At 52.5% G+C, this 20,078-nt stretch overlaps 6 protein-coding genes across 6 annotated transcripts; 2 read left to right on the forward strand and 4 right to left on the reverse strand.

Annotated features, from left to right (window-relative positions):
• Nucleotides 1-4: 4 nt before the first annotated feature.
• Nucleotides 5-2,274, reverse strand: QC764_122740 (uncharacterized protein). The gene is made up of 4 exons (XM_062943509.1): nt 1,899-2,274; nt 1,651-1,808; nt 810-1,408; nt 5-683 (listed from the first exon to the last, which is right to left on the reverse strand). The coding sequence occupies exons 3-4, from the start codon at nt 1,230-1,232 to the stop codon at nt 498-500; spliced, it is 609 nt and encodes a 202-aa protein (XP_062806633.1). The 5' UTR covers nt 1,233-1,408; nt 1,651-1,808; nt 1,899-2,274; the 3' UTR covers nt 5-497.
• QC764_122750 (uncharacterized protein) lies at nt 2,079-6,587 on the forward strand. Its single transcript, XM_062943510.1, has 8 exons — nt 2,079-3,600; nt 3,658-3,697; nt 3,787-3,931; nt 4,051-4,324; nt 4,378-4,401; nt 4,452-4,722; nt 4,772-5,156; nt 5,210-6,587. Exons 1-8 carry the CDS (start codon nt 3,375-3,377, stop codon nt 6,491-6,493), a joined length of 2,649 nt encoding a protein of 882 aa, XP_062806634.1. The 5' UTR covers nt 2,079-3,374; the 3' UTR covers nt 6,494-6,587.
• On the reverse strand, nt 5,159-8,822 carry QC764_122760 (uncharacterized protein). Its single transcript, XM_062943511.1, has 4 exons — nt 8,698-8,822; nt 8,065-8,624; nt 7,936-8,003; nt 5,159-7,871 (listed from the first exon to the last, which is right to left on the reverse strand). Exons 2-4 carry the CDS (start codon nt 8,153-8,155, stop codon nt 7,719-7,721), a joined length of 312 nt encoding a protein of 103 aa, XP_062806635.1. The 5' UTR covers nt 8,156-8,624; nt 8,698-8,822; the 3' UTR covers nt 5,159-7,718.
• Nucleotides 8,823-9,747: 925 nt separating this feature from the next.
• Nucleotides 9,748-11,177, forward strand: QC764_122770 (uncharacterized protein). Its single transcript, XM_062943512.1, has 2 exons — nt 9,748-9,889; nt 9,972-11,177. The coding sequence occupies exons 1-2, from the start codon at nt 9,788-9,790 to the stop codon at nt 11,001-11,003; spliced, it is 1,134 nt and encodes a 377-aa protein (XP_062806636.1). The 5' UTR covers nt 9,748-9,787; the 3' UTR covers nt 11,004-11,177.
• A 24-nt stretch (nt 11,178-11,201) lies between these two features.
• Nucleotides 11,202-12,931, reverse strand: END3 (endocytosis defective-related protein). Its single transcript, XM_062943513.1, has 2 exons — nt 12,035-12,931; nt 11,202-11,969 (listed from the first exon to the last, which is right to left on the reverse strand). The coding sequence occupies exons 1-2, from the start codon at nt 12,504-12,506 to the stop codon at nt 11,245-11,247; spliced, it is 1,197 nt and encodes a 398-aa protein (XP_062806637.1). The 5' UTR covers nt 12,507-12,931; the 3' UTR covers nt 11,202-11,244.
• A 1,369-nt stretch (nt 12,932-14,300) lies between these two features.
• Nucleotides 14,301-20,026, reverse strand: QC764_122790 (uncharacterized protein; the record flags this gene model as incomplete). Its single annotated transcript, XM_062943514.1, is given in 7 exon segments — nt 14,301-17,975; nt 18,031-19,034; nt 19,120-19,196; nt 19,255-19,363; nt 19,433-19,489; nt 19,568-19,819; nt 19,830-20,026. 2 exon segments carry the CDS (start codon nt 18,913-18,915, stop codon nt 14,301-14,303), a joined length of 4,560 nt encoding a protein of 1,519 aa, XP_062806638.1. The 5' UTR covers nt 18,916-19,034; nt 19,120-19,196; nt 19,255-19,363; nt 19,433-19,489; nt 19,568-19,819; nt 19,830-20,026.
• Nucleotides 20,027-20,078: the final 52 nt, after the last annotated feature.

Here is a 20,078-nt window from a genome sequence, read left to right on the forward strand (position 1 = left end):
GACTCCGTGTGAGACTGGACATTGCAGTACATTCATAGGCATCAGCAGGCTCGACATAAGTTGTGCCCAGCGAACCCTCTCACGCGATTGGAGAGGGCACTCTCAGGATAAATGAGGGTGTGCATTCCCGAGTCTCGTGGCGATAGATACATCAAAAGAGATTGCTCGCCCAGTCTTGCCAAACCATGAAAAGTGTGAAAACAACCAAGGAAAACGGACTTTGCAGTCATTGCCTATCTTTCTTTGACACCACCCGCTGCCTTTTACGAATAATGGAACACTGGAAAAGAAAATGAAACTTCTGGTTAGAAACGAAACGTGCTGAAAACCCGGAATCCCACCGTTTTTTGGAGGGTGACCTCCGTGGTGGTACCTCGTACCGTCTCTACTGGCCCCTTCAAACCCAAGCTCCCTCAACAGCCGTAGACGATCCGCTAACCAGCCCGACCTTGCTTCCTTCAACTCCTACTCCTGAGCCCTGGCGTCGTACAAGCCTCTTAGGCACCCGCAGTCGTCCGGCTTTGCTGGGCCTGGAGTAAAATCTCCTTATAGAAGAGGGTAACCCCCCTCTTCGTGGCCGCATCAACGCTGGTCCTGCTAAAGTTTGGAATTTTGCCCACCTCGACGTAGCCGCAGCTCTTGAATGCCAGCTCGGAGGCGGAATCTGTCTCTGTTTTCGCCGTCTTTTGTCGGCGTGTAGCCAGATTCGTTAGCATACCTTCATATCCTTTCATTTCTCTCCACAAAAAAAAAAAGAAGAAAAAAAAAACAGTAACAAAGTCTGTGAAGAAAGTAGGGTAGGTACTCACCAACAGCGACCTCCCCTTCCTCGCGCTCTCATACTCGCACGCTTGAATCAAACTCCTCCCCCCTCCTTGCCTCCTGAACTTTTGGCCAACAATCAGCAGGTCGATGACACCTCGGAAATCACCAGCTTGCGACTGATCAAGCTCGACCATGGCTATCCCGCGGAGGTCCTCGCCCTTTGGCTTCTGGTTTGCATTCTCGGACGGAGGCAGCAGCAGGATGATGATGCGGGTCTGGGCTTGATGCTCTGCTATCCGGTCTTTCCACCAGATCAGGAGGCGTTCGAGGGACAGGGGAGGTAAAAAAGGGCCGATGGCGGTGGTGCGGTCGATGTTGATGCCTGAGGCGTAGATGGCGGCCATGTAAGGAATTAGGTGAGCGTGGTGCTCGGGGTGGAAGACGGATGTCTGAGATGGGGACGTCATGGTGACAGATTTTGTATATGATTCAAACTGATGCGGCTTGTAGTTGACCTGTAGACTCTGTTTCGGTGTGTGGCTGTTATGGTGCTTGCATCTCGGTTTATGGTGGTGTTGTCAGAGTCATAGGGGAAGCACAAGTGAAAGTGATGTCCAGAGAACTCGTGAGATATTTACTGATGCTGTGGGTCAGGTTAACCAGGGGAGAGCACTTAAGGTGACAATAAAGGTAAGAAAAGAACATTTAAACATCTCAGAGAACAAGCATGCTGAGAGGGGCAAGAACAGTCGAGGTATGAAACATTGCTTCTTCCTGGGAGAAGACGGGGGGGAGGGGGGTGTGATAGGGAGGGGAGGGTGGGGGGCATCACTGCTTCTTGAACCATGGCTCAACAGACGGGAAAGCGAGAGGTAAACGACGAACCTTGGGGGGCCAGTACTTGGTCGTGTGCACTCGCAAATCTGGATTCACAGGCCATCAAGCTTCACCGGTCCTTCGTGATAGGGACGGGATGTTGGGAGCAGGCGGGAAAGGTTCTTTGCATCTGCATATGCGTATGCATGCAGATGTATAGTATTGTTCTGTTGAGATGCGGTTAAGTGGCTTGTCCGTCATCGGGGAATGGGAAGCTGCTCCCCCTTGCTGCCAGGGACACAGCACCATCTACACACCATTCCCACACTTGCCAGCCCAAGATGTGGAAAGGTCCCGTCACAATGCTGCAGAAAAAAAAAACCTAAGAAACAGGGACAGCCAGGGGTTCCCGCTTGGTTTAAGGCTGAATTAGGACCTTGTTCCCAGTTCGCAGTGGCTGCCACATCCTCGTTAGTGCGGGGGTTCTCTTCAGCAAACAGGGTCTCTTATCATGATTTCTTCGAGTCCCATTCTGGATTTCTCTCCTGCTGCGAGGATCCGAATGTTTTCCTCTCACCGAATTGCAACACCTTAACAAAAACGGTCTTCCCCACAACCGATGCTTGTGTGACAGGTGAGGTTGTTGACGCAGATCATTCCGGGCCTGGCAGCGGCGGCCACTTAGCCCGCGGGTGTGTGGGCTTCCTTCGGCAAGACGCGCGCAGCGACCTCGGGCCCTGTTTACCGACATGACGCCCACTATGACTTCCCAGCCACTGGGCCGCCAATACAACCTCACCACGCTCACTCCCTACGGGCTCTTTGACCAGGAGCATGGATCTCAGGAGGGATGGAAAGTATGGCACTTGACCGCTGTCACGATCATTCTTTCACGCTTCCTGTTGCACAATCACAGTCACGGCCCCGATGAGAATGCTGTGCTGGGTTGAACATCGGGCAATGCCGGCTTTACTTCACGACGTCAACTCTCTGATGTACGCTTAATTGTCGTCACATGCGGTCCCACCACGACAGCTTCATGCTATTGCTAGGTACGGAGTAGATCAAATTCACCGTCCCAATACCCGCCACACAGCCGCAGAATGCAAGTCAGGATCACTGAGTGGGCTTGCGGATGGGGATTCCGCTTCCGGACCGGTCTTCAGCCCTATCAGACTGGCAGTTGCTGTCGCATCTGCTTCATGCTCGATCAGATGGGCCGTTCCCGTCAGCGTAGCGAATGGCCTCCCGTCGTTGCAAGACCACTGTTGGACTCCGAGTACGACGGCTTTCCCATTGGCAGCCCGGCAGCCCGGCATCTCGGCGGACGGCGACACAGTCAGCTTGATCCTACCTGCGATACCATTGGGACTTCTCGCAGCTCTAATGGGGCCAAGAAGGCGGCTGGTGATAACACCATATCGATTACTGTGCTGGTGAGGGGCATCCTTGCCTCAGCTCAGCTGGCCATTGACATGCGCAGTCTGGGAGACTGGATACCATTTTTCTTGCCGTTTCTAGTTTCGGATTGCATTGCTTGGGAATATTAGGTGCAGATTCCGTCGTCTTATCCACTTTCTGGTTTTATCGTACGGTATTTTCTCCCCGTCTTTTTCTTCCTCATTCTGCTGTCCTCGTGCGGTCGTCGTCGGTTGCCTCCCGTTCTGCTACGTTGAAATAGTTCCCGTTCGGCCCCGCCCCCGCCCCCGCAACACCAACACAACATCAACGCACGCTGTTGATCATTGCTGTGAACCGCCTGTCGACAGCTCGTCACTAGCCCTTTTGGCACCATGGTTATCCACTCCCTCCTTCGCAAGGCCAAGCAGGGGCTCAATGACATTTTGCCCGGAGAGGACAAGCATTCGCACACGCACGAGGGTTACCAATGTCGTGAGAGCGAGTGTGCAGAATTCAGCGAGAACCGCCATTGCTCATTTGCCCCTCGGTCGAGAGGGAATGCGAAGTGGTATGTGGATGGCGCAACCTACTTTTGGGCCATCTCCATGGCTATTGAAGGTTCATAACCCCCATGTCTCATCAGTCACACTCAAGAAATCCGCTAATCTGGTCCAGAGGCCCGAGAGTCCATCTACATTCTCGATTGGTGGCTGAGGTAATGCCGACCCGTCCTCACCGTCTCAGAAGGAATCTTGTTTGGGTCTTGTGACAACCAGCTGACCGCTTCGTATTTGCACATCACAGCCCCGAACTGTACCTGCGCCGACCCCCGGCCCAGAATGAGAAATACCGCCTGGACAGACTGCTCAAAGCCGCAGCTGAGCGAGGGGTGAGGGTCTATGTACTCGTCTACAAGGAGGTCGAGGCTGCTTTGACTCGTGAGTTCATCTTGACACGGACACGCAGGGGTATCCATACTCATCACTGTCATAGTAAACTCGGCTGTAAGAGACAATGCTTACCCGTTGACGTTAAACCTGACTTGATCAGAAACTGAGACCGTGACAGCACACCAAGAATCATCTTCAGGGACTCCATCCCAACATCAAAGTGTTCAGATATCCCGACCATCATCCAGCCAAGAATGTTGTCTCGGGCCTCCAAGACCTCCACACAAGTCTCGTGAGCCTCGATCTCAAGAACTTTAACCTTGCCAAAGCATCACAGAGCGCTGTTGAGGGTCTGTATGGTACCGCCGATGATGTGGTTCTTTTCTGGGCACACCATGAAAAGCTCTGTCTCGTTGACGGCAGGGTGGCTTTCATGGGTGGCTTAGATATGTGTAAGTCCCAGTGGTAACTGCAAGACCTGAATATCTGCTAACAACATGTCAAGGCTTTGGTAGATACGACACGAACAGTAAGTCTCGTGGGTATAAATAGTCCAAGGACATCAGCTCACCATAATAGGCCATCCCATTGCCGACGCGCACCCAGGTAATCTGGACAACATCATTTTTCCGGGACAAGATTTCAACAACGCGAGAGTGTATGATTTTGAGGAGGTCAACAAATGGGAAAACAACAAGCGTAAGTGGAACCAACACTTGCCATGCAGTTGGTTGATACTGACAATTCTAGTCGACCGGACTAAGGCATCGAGAATGGGGTGGGCCGACGTTGCTATCAGCTTGTCTGGGCCGATTGTGGACAGCTTGGCCACGCATTTCTGTGAACGATGGTTCGTTGCAGCCTCCGTCGTGTTGCCCAGTGTACTAACCCAAAGCTAGGAACTACATCTTTGACAAGAAATACTCGGGTCGTACTAACTTGAAGGTCCACCGTCTCACGGCCCCTGGAGTTCAAAAACACTCCGATTATGGCGCCCATGCCTTGATGGATCAAGGAGAAGAGCTCCTGGGCGGCGTTCAGTCCAAGATCACCTCCAAGCTGGGCAAATTCTGGGGAGGAGGTGGAGAAGAGGCCGGTGTTTCTCAGGTCCAGGCGCCGCCTCATCCTCCTGTCTGCAATGCCAATGAGCACGGCATCGCCAACATCCAGTTGGCGAGAAGTGTCTCGAAGTGGTCGCTTGGTGTGAGAACCGAGCATTCTATCGCCAACGCCTACATTGACGCCATCACGAACGCTAAGCACTTTGTGTACATTGAGAATCAGGTACGGGTCTTGTTTATTGTTCAGGGCTATATCGGGCGCTAACCTCTCCGCAGTTCTTCATCACAGCCACCTCCAACAAGCAGAGACCGGTTCGCAACAAGATCGGCAAAGCCATTGTCGATCGTGTCTTGCGTGCTCACATAAACAATGAAGACTTCCAGATCATTATCATGATGCCTGCGGTTCCTGCCTTTGCTGGCGATCTCAAGTCTGAAGGTGCCCTTGGCACCCGCGCGATTATGGAGTTCCAGTACAACAGCATCAACCGCGGCGGCAGCAGTATCATCGAGACACTCAGGAGGGAAGGCGTCCATGACCCTTACAGGTACATCAACTGGTACAATCTCCGCAACTATGACCGCATCAACAGAAGTCAGATCATGACCCGTGCCGAACGCGAGAGCGGGGTCAGCTACGAAGCTGCCCATCGCGATTTTGAGGACCGGTACAACTCTTCAAACTCTGGCGGGAACAATAGCTACTACCGTCGCTACCAAGCGACCGCGACTTCCCTGACCGACCAGAGCTGGGACACCGTCTCGCCCTGCTACATGGAGAGCGGCCTGTCCATCCTCGGCGTTCCATGGACTGGTATCCCCGAGGATGAGCTCGACTCCTTTGTCTCTGAGCAGCTTTACATCCACACCAAGGTCCTCATCGCTGACGACCAGCTGGTCATCTGCGGTTCTGCCAACCTCAACGACCGCTCTCAGCTCGGCGACCACGACTCCGAAATTGCCGTCATCATCGAGGACCCGACGCCGATCAGAACTTATATGAATGGCCGCCCGTACACGGCTTCCCAGTTTGCCACCTCCCTCCGCCGCTTCCTCTACCGCAAGCACCTCGGTCTCGTTCCCCACCAGCATCCCGACCGTCCTGACATCAACTGGACGCCTGTCTCCCACGACGCGGTCAATCATTACGACTGGGACTCCCCTTCGGACCGCCTCGTCGCCGACCCTCTTTCGCCCGACTTCATCAACTTGTGGCGTGGCACCGCCCGCCGCAACACGGAAATCTTCAGCAGGGCCTTCCACCCTGTCCCCAACGACAAGGTCAGGACTTGGGAGGATTACGACAACTTCTTCTCCAAGCACTTTGTCATCCCCGGTGAGCCGGCCGAGCAGGCAGAGGAGGGGTACAAGAACGGCAAGGTCGACTACGGGCACGTTGTCAGGGAGAACTTTCCCGGTGGTGTGGGTGAGCTAAAGATGTGGCTCAGCGGCATCAGGGGTAATCTTGTGGAGATGCCGCTCAACTTCTTGATTGACGTCCCTGACATCGCGGAGGATGGGCTGGCGCTGAACAGCTTGACGGATGAGCTTTATACCTGATGATACCTGAGGTGGCTTGGATAGAATGGTCTGATTTGGTGTTGGCTAGCTGGTCAGTTGTCGTGAAGCAATACATGTTCTTTCTCGTTCTCTACCCTCCTCGTTCTTGTGGCATCAGTCTTGTGGCTATGCCTTCAGTAAAATGTCGCCAACACGGAAGCATAGTCTCCCCGCCGTGGAAAAATGATTCGCCTTCAACATCAAGAAAGGTGTCGAGTCCAATTCGTACTGAACAGACCAACCAAGACTGTCGGGGGCAGCACCTTCCAACGCTCCCTCTCCATCCTAGCATTTTTTGCTGCGCCGGGAGAGACAGACAAGCAGGTGGCCACGCTGGTAGAGAGGTCCGGCGTCGAGTCTCGGCGCCCGATTCTTTTTCGGAGCTGGTCTTTGACCTACTCTAACCCTATATTTTTGTTTAGCCAATAACGCATCAACATCTTCTCCGAAGCCACGCGAAGAACAGCACCTCATTTCCCATGCCAAAACATGCTATATAAATCTAACCCCCCTGTTCGCTGAAGAGGTATATCTATTCGACCCAAACAAGACCGACAATCTGAATACAAGACACCAAACTCTCGCTGATCATCAAACCTCTTACACATACCCCTCCCTACCCCCTAAGGACACAATACCTCCCCAAAAACACCCAAAATGGCCCAGGCAAACCACCCTCTACAGAGTTCGTGACCTCACCCTCGTCTTTTGCTTCGGCGGTGGCGCTCCCGGCACCGGCAGATCCGGCTAATTCGGCAACGTGAAGGCCGGGTTTACCGTCATGTTAAAGTTCGCAGCTGCGGGTGCGGGTGCTTGCCGATAAGCAGCTATGGCATTTTGAAACGCCGTTGGCGTCAATACTATTATGATTGAGGTGCCAGAACTTGGGGCCGCATGAACCTGAGTATTCACTGGCGTCGTTGTTGTAGCTGGGGGAGTCCTCCTCTCAGCCGGAGCTGTGGTGCGATGGAATCACAGGCCAAAGAGCCATTCCCAACAAAGGCTAAAGATGGTGAGGAATATCAAGAGAGAGAAGAGGCGGGTGAGGGGCAGTCTGAGGGCACGAAAAAGAATGTGAAGCATGTTTGCGTGAAAATAGTTGAGTGACAGGGTGCGCAGCTCGGTGATGAACTCGTTGACGGGTATGAATAGATTTCCAATGATTAGATGACAGCTCTTTGGTGCCAATGTTATACCTCTCGCGATATAATCGGCGGCGGTGCATCTAGTTACCGCCAACAGCCTCGGGTTCCTTGTTGGCGTCATAGCCGTACTTGGTCTTCATCTCCTCAATCTTGGCCACGTACTGCTCCTGAGCCTGCTCGGGGGTCAAGCCCTTGTTGTCAACGTCTTGCCAGGCGTTGTACTTGGCCTTGCCCTGTTATGGTGATGTCGGGTTAGCGGGTGCCGCGGAGGGAACATAGAGGAGGAGGTGGACGCACTTTGAGGTCGAACATGCCAGGCTTGGTGGCATCGGCAATCTTCTCGCCAGTGGCGACCTTGTAGAGACCTGAAGAGCACAACATGTTAGATGACGCTGACAGACTAGTGTAAGGAGAGACTGGACGCACCATAGATCTCGAGGAGATCCTCGTTGGAGGGCTTGGAAGTCAACTTCTTGGAGTCGACAACAGCCTTCTGGAAAGCCTCGCTCTGAGCCATTTTTGCGGTAGTGTGTGAAGGGTTTGGAAAAGGGAAATCTCTAGTGCCTGCTGTGCTGAGTGCTGGTTGTATAGTTAGGGAATCTGTCAAGTGTCGCAAGTGTTGAGGAGAAGAGATCTGGACCTGTTTGTTGGGGTCATGGCGGGGTCAGCTAGGTCAGGCACGGGGTGGTTAAGCCGGAAAGCGCGGGGTCAATTGCTTGTCCTGACCATGTGGAGCACATGCGAGCATGTGAGTGGAAGGGAGGTGGGCCGTGAGGTCATCCTCCATCCAAATCCGAACACAAGACGGGCTTGTCAGACGGGAACGGAGTTTTCGAGAGAGAGTCTGATAGCGGGAGGCAGGTGGAAATAAGGATGCTTGTTGAGAGGGCATTTGAGCGTTCCCACAATACCATCGTACGAACACGGAGCCTCAACTTAAGGGCCATCGAAATCTCCAAGCACTGGTGCACTGGCAGTCTCTCCATCTTGGTGTGAGATCCATCAACACAATGACCTCAAAACGATGACAGGAAGTAGGTTTTGAGAAAAGTATGTTACCGGAAGGATACAGCCACCATCATACATTTCCAGTCAAGAAATTTGGGAGCGGCCAGTGGTGGCTTTGTGTTTGGCAACGTGACAGCAAGGACAGACTCTTAAGAGCTTCGAATCTCACCACCCCAATGTACAGTCGACACGAACAATCAGCCACTTATCGACAGATTCTCGTAGGTGTCTTCCAAATATGGCAAAACATGGGGTGCTTCGGTCCCGAGCAATAGACAACGTTCAGTCAGAAGAAGGTTCGGACGACATCTGCTCTTCCAGCTTTGTTCGGTTCATCCAGTGACCGCCCGAGCCGCCAAGCATTGGTGCATCTTACAGGGGTAGGGCTATTTTGGGATTAGCTTTCTTTTTCCACCGCCGTCGGCACATCGGCGGCAATTAGCTCCGGGGTTGGGGTTTCGGGCCCGTCCCGTCTTGTTTTATCGACCCCCCTGGCCATCAAGGCTGTGATGACAGATGCTATCGTGCTTTTTGCACCTGTATTTCCAATTCCCATGTCATCAAGGCTCCTTGATGACTGATGGATGGCGTTTTCCCCCCGTTTCTTTGCTCTCCCTTGCACGTGGTCCGTTAATTTGTCCAAATACCGGCACGGGCTGTTGATGAACCTCTCGGATCGACATCCAGAATCCCGTCTTCTTAACAAGGGAGCGCAGCCAGAGGGGACACGAAATCAACAACGTTGGCTGTTGGCTAGCAGCATGCATCGCCGTATCATCCCAGGAACAAGCCACTGGATTGTCGTCTGACGGTGCTAATATCTCCCTTTTCTGTCGCATTGACACAAGACTATCGATAGTTGAGCTGAATTAGGTAGCATCATGCTGTGTCTCTGTATCTGAGACCGAGCCATGCATATTCAAGCGACAGCTCGCGCAACACGCAGTCACCCACCGTCCGTTTGAGTTCGTCTCAGATGCCGGGCCCCAAGTAAATTCCATAGCTTGTACAGTTTCGCTGGGTATAAGAGGGAAGGGGCTCCCGTCACACTCATCCGTACACCGTTTCCTTTCTCAAATCTCCGAATCTGCCACACTTGCAAACCAACAAAGATAACAACCACCACCACATCACCAAAACAATGGCAGACAATAAAACAGTCGTAATTCTGGGTGGTTCCCTCGGTGGACTTCACGTCGCCCATGCACTCCTCAAGAAGCATCAACAATACCCCAACTTACGGGTCATCCTCGTCTCCAAAGCAAGTCGCCTGCACGTGACCCCCCTCATCGTCACCACATGTCCTAACTCCCCTTCACCTCTAGAACACTCATTTTTACTGGAACATCGCCTCCGTCCGCGCCATTATCCCTGGTCAAATCCCAGACCAAAAGATGCTCCGCGAACTCTCCGAAGCCCTCCAGCCATACCCCAGCAACATGTACGAGCTCGTCATCGGCGAAGCCATCTCCTCTGATTTCACCGCCAAGACCGTCAAAGTCCAGCTCAGCAACAGCGCTGCCGACGCTCAAACCCGTGAAATCGTCTACGACCACCTCGTTCTCGCCACTGGAGCCCGCTACACAAACGACACCCCCTGGAAGGCCAACTCCGACTATCAATCCCTGATCAAGCTCCTCCACGAAACCGCCTCCAGGGTTGAGAAAGCCGACCACATCATCGTTGCCGGCGCGGGAGCCACAGGTGTGGAAGTAGCCGGCGAGCTGGGGTACGAATACGGCAAGACCAAGACCATCACCCTTTTGGCTTCTGGCCAGCACGTCCTCCCTGGCGAGCAGGAATCTCTCAGTACCGCTACCGAGAACGAGCTGAAGAAGCTGAACGTCACTGTGCAGAAGGGGGCTCGTGTAAAGGATGTTGCTCGCTCTGCCGACGACAAGTACACGATCCAGCTGGAGAACGGCCAAAACCTCGAGTGCAACCTCTACCTGCCCACGCAGGGCATGGTGCCCAACTCGGATTACGTCGATACGAAGCACCTCGACCCCAAAACCAAGACGGTGCTCGTGGATGAGTTCCTTCATGTGACTGGTGTGCCAGGGAATAACGTTTGGGCGGTGGGGGATATCGTCAGTAAGCCGAGAGCTGGCTTTATGATCACACAGAAGCAGGCCTCGTCTGTGGCCAAGAATGTTGAGTTGAGCCTGCTTCAGAGCAAGGAGCCTGTCCCTGCCAAGGGCCCGCCAGTTGACATTCTCGCCTGCGCGGTTGGCCGGGGGAGAGGCGTGGGCAGGATGGGCTCGATCAGACTGCCTAGCTTTGGCGTTTGGTTGGCGAAGGGGAGAACGTTGGGGATGCAGTTGGTGGACCAGTACATCAGTGGCAGTATTGCTTAGGAGCGCGGCTCCAGAGCCGGCAGGCAAATCAGAAAACGGAAGAGAAAGTGCGGATAGGCGAGCAAGCAGTTATACCCATGATGAACTTTGGTGTGTGCTTTACAGGCGATGGACGGAATGGCTTTTGTTTTCCCCTCGATACAGAGAATCAACCTAATACCATAATGAAGAACCCGAATACATCAATGCCAGGAAACTCGCTCGTCGTTGTGAACCACTATACATTATTACCCGCCTTGCATCACCGAGAGATCTTCTCCTCCTCAATCTCCCTCCTCAACTGCTCAAGAACTTCCTGTCTCGACCTCAAATGCGACTCCAATCCCTCCACTTGCTCCCTCACGGTCTGGAGGTCTTCGCTGACGCTTTTCAGGTTGCTTCCTGTCCTGCTCTTCCCCTTGCCTTCTTCCAAGTCTCGCAGCTCCTTTCTCTTGTAATCCAAAAGTTGCTCCAACTCCCTCTTGACCAGCGCTGGCTTGGAGTCCCGCTTGCCACCTTTCCTCGCCTCAACCCCTTGCTCAATCCTGGCAAGCTTGTCCTCCAGCTCCTGCAGCTGCTTCTTCAGCCTGACCTCCTCCCACTCGGCATCGCTGTTTTTCGTCGTGGTGAAATCCGTGCCCTTGGATGTGAACCCGCTTCTCCCCAACCGAGTGAGATATTGGTCACCAAACTTTGCCTTTCTGCCTGTTGATGTCTCGTCGTCGGCCTTGGTGGCCCACCGCGACTTGGCGGCTTGGTTGTCGACTTGGTAGTCGATTTGATTTCGCTCAAAGCTCGCTCGGAGGGAGGCCGGGACGGTGCGCGGGATGCGGTAGCCCTCGTGTCGGTAGTTGAGGATGTGCAAGAACGCCAGGCAGGCGTCCTTGTTGATCGTCTGCGAGGCGTTGGGGTTGATGAGGTTCCACGCTGATCGGACGTCTGTGTCCGGCACGTCCAGGCTGTTGTAAAGATCGCTGAGGGCCTCGACTAGTTCTCATGTGTTAGCATCTTCTCAATCACCCAGTGGGTAATGAGACCAAGTCAACACTTACAATTAATCTCCCCCCTCATATCCCTCCCCTCCCTATACACCGCCTCATACCTGCTCTTGTCCTCCGGGCTCATATACCAATCAAATCCGTCCTTCAACCCCTCCTCCTCCTCCTCATCCTCCACCCGTTCCATCTTTGGCTCCTGTCCCCTAATCGCCTTGTTCGCGCTCACCAAATGGCTCTTGCTCTCCGGGACCAGCCAGTCCGGCAGCACTTTGGGGACATCAGCGTACTCCCCGTTGAGCAAGTCGAAAATAACCCTCATCGCGACGCAAAACTCCTCAAAGTCAAGGTTGCCGTCGTTATCCACATCGGCGAGATCCCACACCCGCTCGAGCTGGTCGTCGCGGAGCCCAGAGTTCTTGAGGACGGGCGCGGCCATCTCGCCCGTGAGGAACTGCCCTCCATTGGTGCGGGTCGAGAAAATGTTCCAGTAGGTTTCGATTTCTTGGGGTTCGATTCGGGGCGCCATGGTCGGTCGATGCTTCAGTTGGCCCGGGTTGCGAAACTTGTTGTACTCGGAAGGCGGACCAAATTACGGGGGACTCGGGGCGGTCGAGCGGTTACAACGGCCGGTACGACGAACGTTCGGGAAAGATGGGAGCTGGAATTGACAAGTTTCTGTAGTTTGTTCAAGAATTATAGTAAAAGACTGCAGGCCTTGTCTTTATCGACGTCGTGGGGTGCCGATGGCGCAGCAGGTTGCAGAGCGGGAAGCTTGGAGGTTGGACCGGCTACAACCAAGAGCTGACGTCTCTCCAGCCCAGCCAAGTAATTAAACTGCGCGCGAGCACTGCTTGTGGCGCGCCGCAAGCTGATCCCTGTCAAAACGCCCCCTTTTCTGGAGGCAGACTGGGGCACGCGCACGAGCACCTTGAGCTGTGCGTTGTATATGAAATATCTTTGTAATCCGTGCATTTTTTACTAAGGTTCTGCTATTATTTGATATACAAGCTTGCATTAACTAAATATTTAAATATACTTTTAACTAAAATGTAATATCTATTAATACTTATATTATATAAAAAAATATACTGAATGTATAGCAATATTAAGCTATATAATATACTATACTTTTTATTACTTTAATTATATTTTAGCATATATATATAGCTAAAAGTATGTATTTTAGGCTAGCATTAGCTTTTAAGCGGAGGTACTATTTTTAACACTATACGGCGGTAACTATAACTTTGTAAAAAAGTAATAGCTATATACTTAAACTATTAAAATTATTAATTCAACTATATCTATATTAGAAAAGTAGTTTAAAATAACTTTAGTTAGTAGACAATATTCAATATTAATTAGTATATACCAGCTTGATTATTAGGCCCTAGTATAGCTTTTTGTAGCTAATTGAACGTATTTTAGGCTTTTAGTTGATATCGAGTTAGATAGTCAGGTCTTTGGCAAAGCGCACGGATTATCTGGACGTTTCGTATGCAACGCAGAGAGAGCCTCACGATATTCCACACGTCACCAAGCATCACGACTACGTTTATAGAAATTTATCTTTATCGATGTTTACAATTATCATACATCTTCAAGGCCAACTCCCCGCCCGTCATACAAAACCCTACAGCTTAAATATTCTACAAAATCCTACAGTCGAAATAGTATCCCGCATACTCTCGAAATGCCTTCCCAATCGTCCTCTCCAGCCAACATATATAGCAGAAAGAACCGGGTATCATGAGCCACACCAGACGCCCAGAGATCCAGATGCAAGAACTAGCATCTCAAAATACCGACCCAATAACACCATCTATGCTGGATGCCATGCCCAAACAATTCCCCCGCCGCTCTGTCCTTTCCCCTGGGATGCAAATGTAAACGCAACAGCAGTAAACAGCCAACCTGCAACCCAATCCTACTACGGGTATAAACACCCAAATCACCTTATCAAAGAAAGGCAGGAAAAGAACGTCGAGCGCGAAATTTGTCAAACTCCTGATCCAAAGCAACCCAAATTCTGGTGCTTTTCGTTTCCTGGACCAATATCGAATCCTAATGCATGCCAGTCGTAATATGCAGTTTGTTGGACAATAAACCCAACAAAGAAATACCCCAGTCGCGGATTTGTGTTGTCACGATGCTAATACTGGGGAAGCAAATCAAACATCAACACACACTCTTGTCCTTTTGTTGTGTTCACCCTTGCTAAGAAGTCAAGGCGATTGCTGAGAGGACGCTTTTCCATGTTGCCAGTCATCTTGCTCGTACTTGAGCAAGTGTATCTTTGCGTGTCGCGTCTCAAGTCCTGTCATTTCATATCATTTCTCCGAAGGTCCTTGCCTTTCCGGGGACGAAGAGTCCGGATAGTCATGAGACCGCCTATGGCGCCTGTGCTGGCTGGATCCTGAGACGCATGCTCCTCGGTGCCAGTATCCTCGGTGTCAAGCTCTTCCGGGGCCTTTTCGGCAGGAGCCTCTGTTGTAGTAGGCTCTTCGCTCGCAGACTTGCTGGTGACCGGCTTCTTGCTAGGAGTGCCTTTGGGAGAAGAGAAAGAGTCGGAAGATGAACCCCCGTTACTCGGAATCAGACCAAACACAGAGCTTCTCAACCTTGTTGGGTATCTCCCCAGCTTCTCAGTTGTATCGAGTGCTGGTGGATTGTCCAAATCAAAACCTTGATTCTTGAGAACATCTTGGAGGTCGTTCTCCTTCGATTCCCCAGCTTGGGGGTTCTGCTGTTGAATCTCCTTGTGGACTTCTCCGGCGGACTGTGGGGTCTGTTCGATGGTATGGCCCGCTTCTTGGTTGCCACCATCAGACATCTCCTGGGTTTTCTCTAGGGATTCGTGCCGAGGCTTCTCCTGGGTCTCCTGGTTTCTCTGTGTCCCCTGAGTCTCCCTAGTACTCTTTTGGAGTTTCTCCTGGATCTCCTCATTCTGTTGGCCCTGTCCCTGTGTCTGTTCGTCTTGAGACCGGGATACCTCACCGCCCGTTGCTTTCTGAGTGGCTAGATACACCTCATGCTCGGTGCGTGTCTGGGTTGGGATGTAGTTATCCAGGCTCTTTCCCTTGGGAGGGGACTGGGGAGTTGGCGCACCGGGATGCGTCGAGAACGGCGGGCCCAGCGCAGAGATGTAAGCCCAAAACAAAGAATCTGTCTCAAACTTCTCGCGGGTGTAAAACCCCTTGGACGACAGGAGTTCCTCAAAGCTCTCGCCCTTTGGGGCCATGGCGGGACTGCTGTGCCCGATGGTAGCTGACGAGTGGGTGACTTGTGACGACACTATCTTGGAAGGAGAGGGCGTGGCTGCTTGAGAAGCCAGCCGGGTAGTCTTCTTGACAGCCTGAGTCGTCGTCTTTGTTCTCTTTTTGGTTGTCTTCTCTCCGGTCCCGACAACCTCGGCCCCCGACGCGCAATTCGCCGTGGCTTGATTTTCAACCACATTCTTCCTGCATTGTTCTGCCGGATTCACGGGGAGCCACATGATCCCAGTGTCCTCTTCCAGCCATTTTCCACCGCCGAACGATCCGCCGGGTCGGTACTTGGTGTTGGGCAGGGCAGCTACATCAGAACGCTTCATAAAGCCACCCAGGCCGTTTGTGAACATGGTGTTGGCGTCTCCCCAGACACCCCCGGGCTGGCGCCTTCCCCTGACTGGTTTGCTCTTCTTCCCCTCATCATACTCCCCCCCATCGGAAAGATCCTCGACAGCGGGCGCAGATTTCCTTCGCAGACTGCGGCTTGTGCTGGAGCTAGCACGGGTGGATGATGTTTCGTCATTCACACGACGCTTCTTGGGACCGACCTGGCTCTCCTGAGTCTGCGCTGCCTTTCTCTTGTTGGTCGCTCGAGCAACAGGAGCCACCGTATTGGCCGACTTCTTGATTGCTGTGTTTGACCTCTTTCTCGGTTCAGCGGGCGCAGACGCGGCTGAGATAGCCCTCTTTCTCGACGGCAAAGATGCCCTGGATCTCTTTTCCTGCTTGTTTTCCTGGATTTCGTCCTCATTGGGGAGAACAAAGTCGTCGTCGTCATCCGGAATTTGCTCTACACGCGGAGAGCGGGTCTTCCAGGGCCGGAGAATATCCTCTTCATTCTCTTCTGGCTCCGACTCTGACTCTGATGACGAAGTCCAGGTGTTCTGAAACTTGTTTCTCAACTTATCAACCTCCTTGCGCAACCTGGGATCTCGCTGCTGGATCTTGGGTCGGGGATAATTGAGAAGGGGTTCGCTGAAGCTTTCTTTCGGCGGTTGTGCGCTGGACGCTTGAGCATCCTTCTGTCTCATTTTGCCAACATGTCTAGCTTCCTGTAGACCAGTTTGTCTACCCAAGACCGGGATAGGATAGTTGCCTTGGAGATGGGAGAGTTGACCCGTGCCAGCTGAACGCCCTACATAACCAGCAGTGTGGTGCAGCGTCCCCCTTGATGGACGGGGCTGATCATATGTGCGATACAGCAGAGCCAGCTGAGTAGTGTTCATAAGTGGCATCTCAGTCCCGCTGCCATTGGCGATGTTCCGCCTTGACAGCTCCCCGGATGAGACATGGTCCTGAGGAACATGGCCCATCCCGGACGGGTAAGCAGCAATCTGGGGAGCAGCACGGAATGCGTGCACACACTGACGCGGATCAAATGCTTGGTTGCTTCGGTCACCAAGACCATGACTTGGCATCTGCTGTAGGCGATGATCCATTGGTCCAGGGGCACGACGATGAGGCAGGAGACCGGCAACATCGGGATGCTCTCTGTGGTTGCTGCCAGGTACTACTCGACTGGATGCATGGCCAAAGGCGGGGCTCAAGGTGAGCTCCCGGTGCATATCGATATCCGGAGGTTGTTGAGAGTGTGCGGGCGGCGGGGGATAGCGAGTCCGAATGATCATGGGCGGTTGTCTGAGCTCTTGGTCTTCTCCCATTGCCATTGCGAAATGAACGTTCGCTGGCTCACGGTAGCGGTCCGGTAGGCCCCACTGCGTCCCTCTGTCGTGGTAAATATGCTGATGCTGAGGCCCTTGAGGGAATTGAGGCTCGTCCTGCACTTGCAAATAACGCTGCCAGCCACCGTGTTGGGAATGTCTAGGACTGCCAGGCATGCTTGGGGGAGGCATGCTAGCGAAGGGGTTGATGGGAACACCATAGCTTGGGTCCGGTAGACAAGCTGGAAAATCATGCTGTGCAAAATTAACAGGCTGTGCTTGTTCGGCATTACGATAACCTGCATCTACGGAATGCGGTTGGCGTCCATGCAGTCCTGGAGGGAAAGAAGCCGTGGCTGAACGAAGTGGGAGAGCAGGATTCCGAATCGGAGCGTCGGCAACAGAGGCATCACCAGCAAGATGAGATTGGCCGGGAGGCTGCCGGGCAGATGGGGCGGGCTCTGGGTCGATGAGGAGTCTCCTTGGGTTGATCGTACCAGGCGGAGGATCAAGCCTGACCAGCATCTCTGGAGTTGACAGGCGTGGCGGGTGCTCTTTCTGCACCTCATCCCAGGTACTGGCCATTTTGTCAAGCTCCCCCGAACAGAAGACTTTGAAATGGGGTGGTAAGTCTCTGAATCCATCTCCCCAGAAGTGGTTGAGTGAAATAGGGAACCGCCTACCAGCGCCAACGCCTACATATCCACCGAGATTGGAAGCAACGTCCCCAAAGCCCATGAAAGTCATGAAATCCTTTGCCAGTCGAATCTCTTTGGCGGTAAAATGGTCGGTGATAAGTGGAGCGTGGGTTTTGTTGTACTCGTCCATCCAGGTCAGATCAGCAGCATGCAAGTGTTTCTTGATCTCCTTGTCGAAATCATCAATCTTGCGTTGCTCTTCACCGACCAAGTTCATCAGCTCGGTGGCCTCAGAAGCGCTCAGCCGAAACGTGCGGATGAACTGTACGAATGACATGCCAGTCTTGGTCATTTCATAGGTAATGATGTATTTCGCGCTGTCTGACAGACTCACCCAGTCGGGGGCTCTCTGGCCGAGTTTACGCAGCTATCACTCAAAGGTTAGTCTCTACAGCCTATATCTTCAGAAATGAAATACGTACATCAAAATTGCGCGTCTGGCTGCGCTCAACCTCTTCAGCCCTTCTCTTGGCGGCATCTCTGTCGATGTGTACCGTATAGGGCCGCCTTGATTGAGGCTGTGACTGCGAGACTCCAACCTCGGGAAGCGCATTGCCAGGCACCTCGGGGTGTGTCACAAACGGGTCCCCGTGTGGAGATGCTGTATCAGGAGGTGACGGACTGATGTCAAAATGATACTCTGATGAGGTCCGAGTCCAGTCTCCGACATCGTCATGATCTCTATCTCGCGGATCCAGCCCAAAACTTGGCAATTCCGGGTCCACTTGATCTGCCCCGGACAAAAGGGCATCAAGATCCGAATCATCGTGACCCTCAGGTTGGTTCGCAGCAGCAATCCAGTCCTCGGCTGGTGCTGAATAGGGAAGGCGGCCCCGGTGGCCATGGTTCTGAATGGCGAGATTGGGCTTTCCAGAGATGGTTGTTTGATCCCGGGTGGTAGGGTTGATGGATGTATCTCTTGTTTGATGTGCTTGATCTTCTTTGTTGGCCTCGCTCTCATGATCCTCTTCGTCCTGATAATCGCCACTGCCCTCATGACCGGTGCCAGCAGAAACTGCGGGTTGGTGTTGAGGAAGGATCGTAACTCCCCCGTTTTTCCGCTTCTCGTTGAGGATGGCACCAGAGGGGCCTGGGCCAGGGTGATTGAATGGCAAGGTAGGGAAGGCGCACTCTCGGGCCAACTGGTTGTCGAATTGGTAGACTGGGCGAGGAAATTTCGAGTTGGGGTAGTCAGTCTGTGGCACCTGAGAACCGATGTAATTCTCCTCGCCTTCCCCGTCCGGGTCTCCAAATCGGGCTGGAGCCCTCCGCTCGGAAGTGGTGCGAAGCCGCATGCCTTCCGGCATTGTTTGTGCCTATGTAGGGTACTTTCAGGTGGTTGATATGTGCAGGTGCTGAACCGAACAATAGTTGATGACCCTGTTGAGCCAGAGAGATAGTACCGAAGGTAGCCGTTGGCTCTTTCCTGAAAAATGAGGTCAATATTCAGAGGAAAATATTCTGTTGAGAGATAGACGTCATCAAACACCCATACTAGTCTTATGACTTACCTTTCAGACGAAAAGGAGATTGCCAGAGGTCGGCAAGATATGCCAGCAGAGTGCTGACTAGAACGGGGCTGTGACTCCTGATAGCTGTTAATAGGGGCACACAACAAGTACAGGATGTTTGTTCGCACAACTTACAGACAATATGAGTGCAGTTATGTGCTGCATCTCAAAGCCAGACAACCTCGAAGGGCTTTCAGCAAATTGCTGAAGTCGGTACAGAGAGGCCACCGGAACACCAGAGGTACTACGCAACCATAGTCGAGCTGGTTAGTAGCAGGTTTCTTTCGTCCCATCTTTGGGGCAGGCGACTCACTAAACCCAAGACTAGAATTTCTAGATTTCAGACAAGCGACTTGCAAGACAACTCCGACTAATACAGGATCTGTTAGTAACTTAGAGATATCAAAAGCCAATACTAATTGACTTTTATCGGACATAGTGAACTTACCAAGTGCACAAAAGGGCCAAAAGGTCGCAAAAAGTCGCGGAAACTCGCGAAAAGTCGAAAAGAATCTCCCAAAATGGTGTCTTTCGACTCGACTCAGAACGACTTGCCACAAGAAGACCGAAACCCAGACGATGCGATTGGCAAGATGGAAGGCGATGTGGTTGACCAGACAGGAATAGCGAAAGGGATTGCAAGTTGATACTTTTCAACGATATAGTATCCTTGCTTGATCTGATAATTGGTAGTGGTGAAGAGAAGGTAAGAGAGGTAAGAGAGAGGAGAAACCTAGATTAATTCCTTGGGAAATTTACGTGGGCTCCAATATGGCAGGTGGATGGATCGGCCCCGCGTGTCCAGGACCCGCGTGTACAGTATTTTGGAATTGCACGGAAAGCTCAAGTAAAGGAGGGCAGGCAGAGCAAAGTGGCTGGGAACACAGTGTTGTGATCTTCATGCTCCCTCTTAGCATTGCTGGCATCGATGTGAATGAGGCGACAAGGGACCATGTAAT

The sequence above is a fragment of the Podospora pseudoanserina genome, chromosome 1, assembly GCF_035222485.1.
Source record: "Podospora pseudoanserina strain CBS 124.78 chromosome 1, whole genome shotgun sequence".
In the NCBI taxonomy this organism is placed as follows: Eukaryota; Fungi; Ascomycota; class Sordariomycetes; order Sordariales; family Podosporaceae; genus Podospora; species Podospora pseudoanserina.

What these genes read in the sequence shown, in the direction of transcription:
- QC764_122740 (XM_062943509.1), bottom strand. Translation starts at nt 1,232, where the DNA reads ATGACGTCCCCATCTCAGACATCCGTCTTCCACCCCGAGCACCACGCT. An exon ending in GGAAGGGGAGGTCGCTGTTG is followed by an intron (nt 684 to 809) that starts GTGAGTACCTAC and finishes CGCCGACAAAAG; the next exon opens with ACGGCGAAAACAGAGACAGA.
- QC764_122750 (XM_062943510.1), top strand. Translation starts at nt 3,375, where the DNA reads ATGGTTATCCACTCCCTCCTTCGCAAGGCCAAGCAGGGGCTCAATGAC. An exon ending in CTTTGACTCGTGAGTTCATC is followed by an intron (nt 3,932 to 4,050) that starts TTGACACGGACA and finishes AGACCGTGACAG; the next exon opens with CACACCAAGAATCATCTTCA. An exon ending in ACGCATTTCTGTGAACGATG is followed by an intron (nt 4,723 to 4,771) that starts GTTCGTTGCAGC and finishes ACCCAAAGCTAG; the next exon opens with GAACTACATCTTTGACAAGA.
- QC764_122760 (XM_062943511.1), bottom strand. Translation starts at nt 8,155, where the DNA reads ATGGCTCAGAGCGAGGCTTTCCAGAAGGCTGTTGTCGACTCCAAGAAG. An exon ending in GGATCTCCTCGAGATCTATG is followed by an intron (nt 8,004 to 8,064) that starts GTGCGTCCAGTC and finishes TGTGCTCTTCAG; the next exon opens with GTCTCTACAAGGTCGCCACT. An exon ending in CTGGCATGTTCGACCTCAAA is followed by an intron (nt 7,872 to 7,935) that starts GTGCGTCCACCT and finishes TCACCATAACAG; the next exon opens with GGCAAGGCCAAGTACAACGC.
- QC764_122770 (XM_062943512.1), top strand. Translation starts at nt 9,788, where the DNA reads ATGGCAGACAATAAAACAGTCGTAATTCTGGGTGGTTCCCTCGGTGGA. An exon ending in AACAATACCCCAACTTACGG is followed by an intron (nt 9,890 to 9,971) that starts GTCATCCTCGTC and finishes CTTCACCTCTAG; the next exon opens with AACACTCATTTTTACTGGAA.
- END3 (XM_062943513.1), bottom strand. Translation starts at nt 12,506, where the DNA reads ATGGCGCCCCGAATCGAACCCCAAGAAATCGAAACCTACTGGAACATT. An exon ending in TATGAGGGGGGAGATTAATT is followed by an intron (nt 11,970 to 12,034) that starts GTAAGTGTTGAC and finishes CATGAGAACTAG; the next exon opens with TCGAGGCCCTCAGCGATCTT.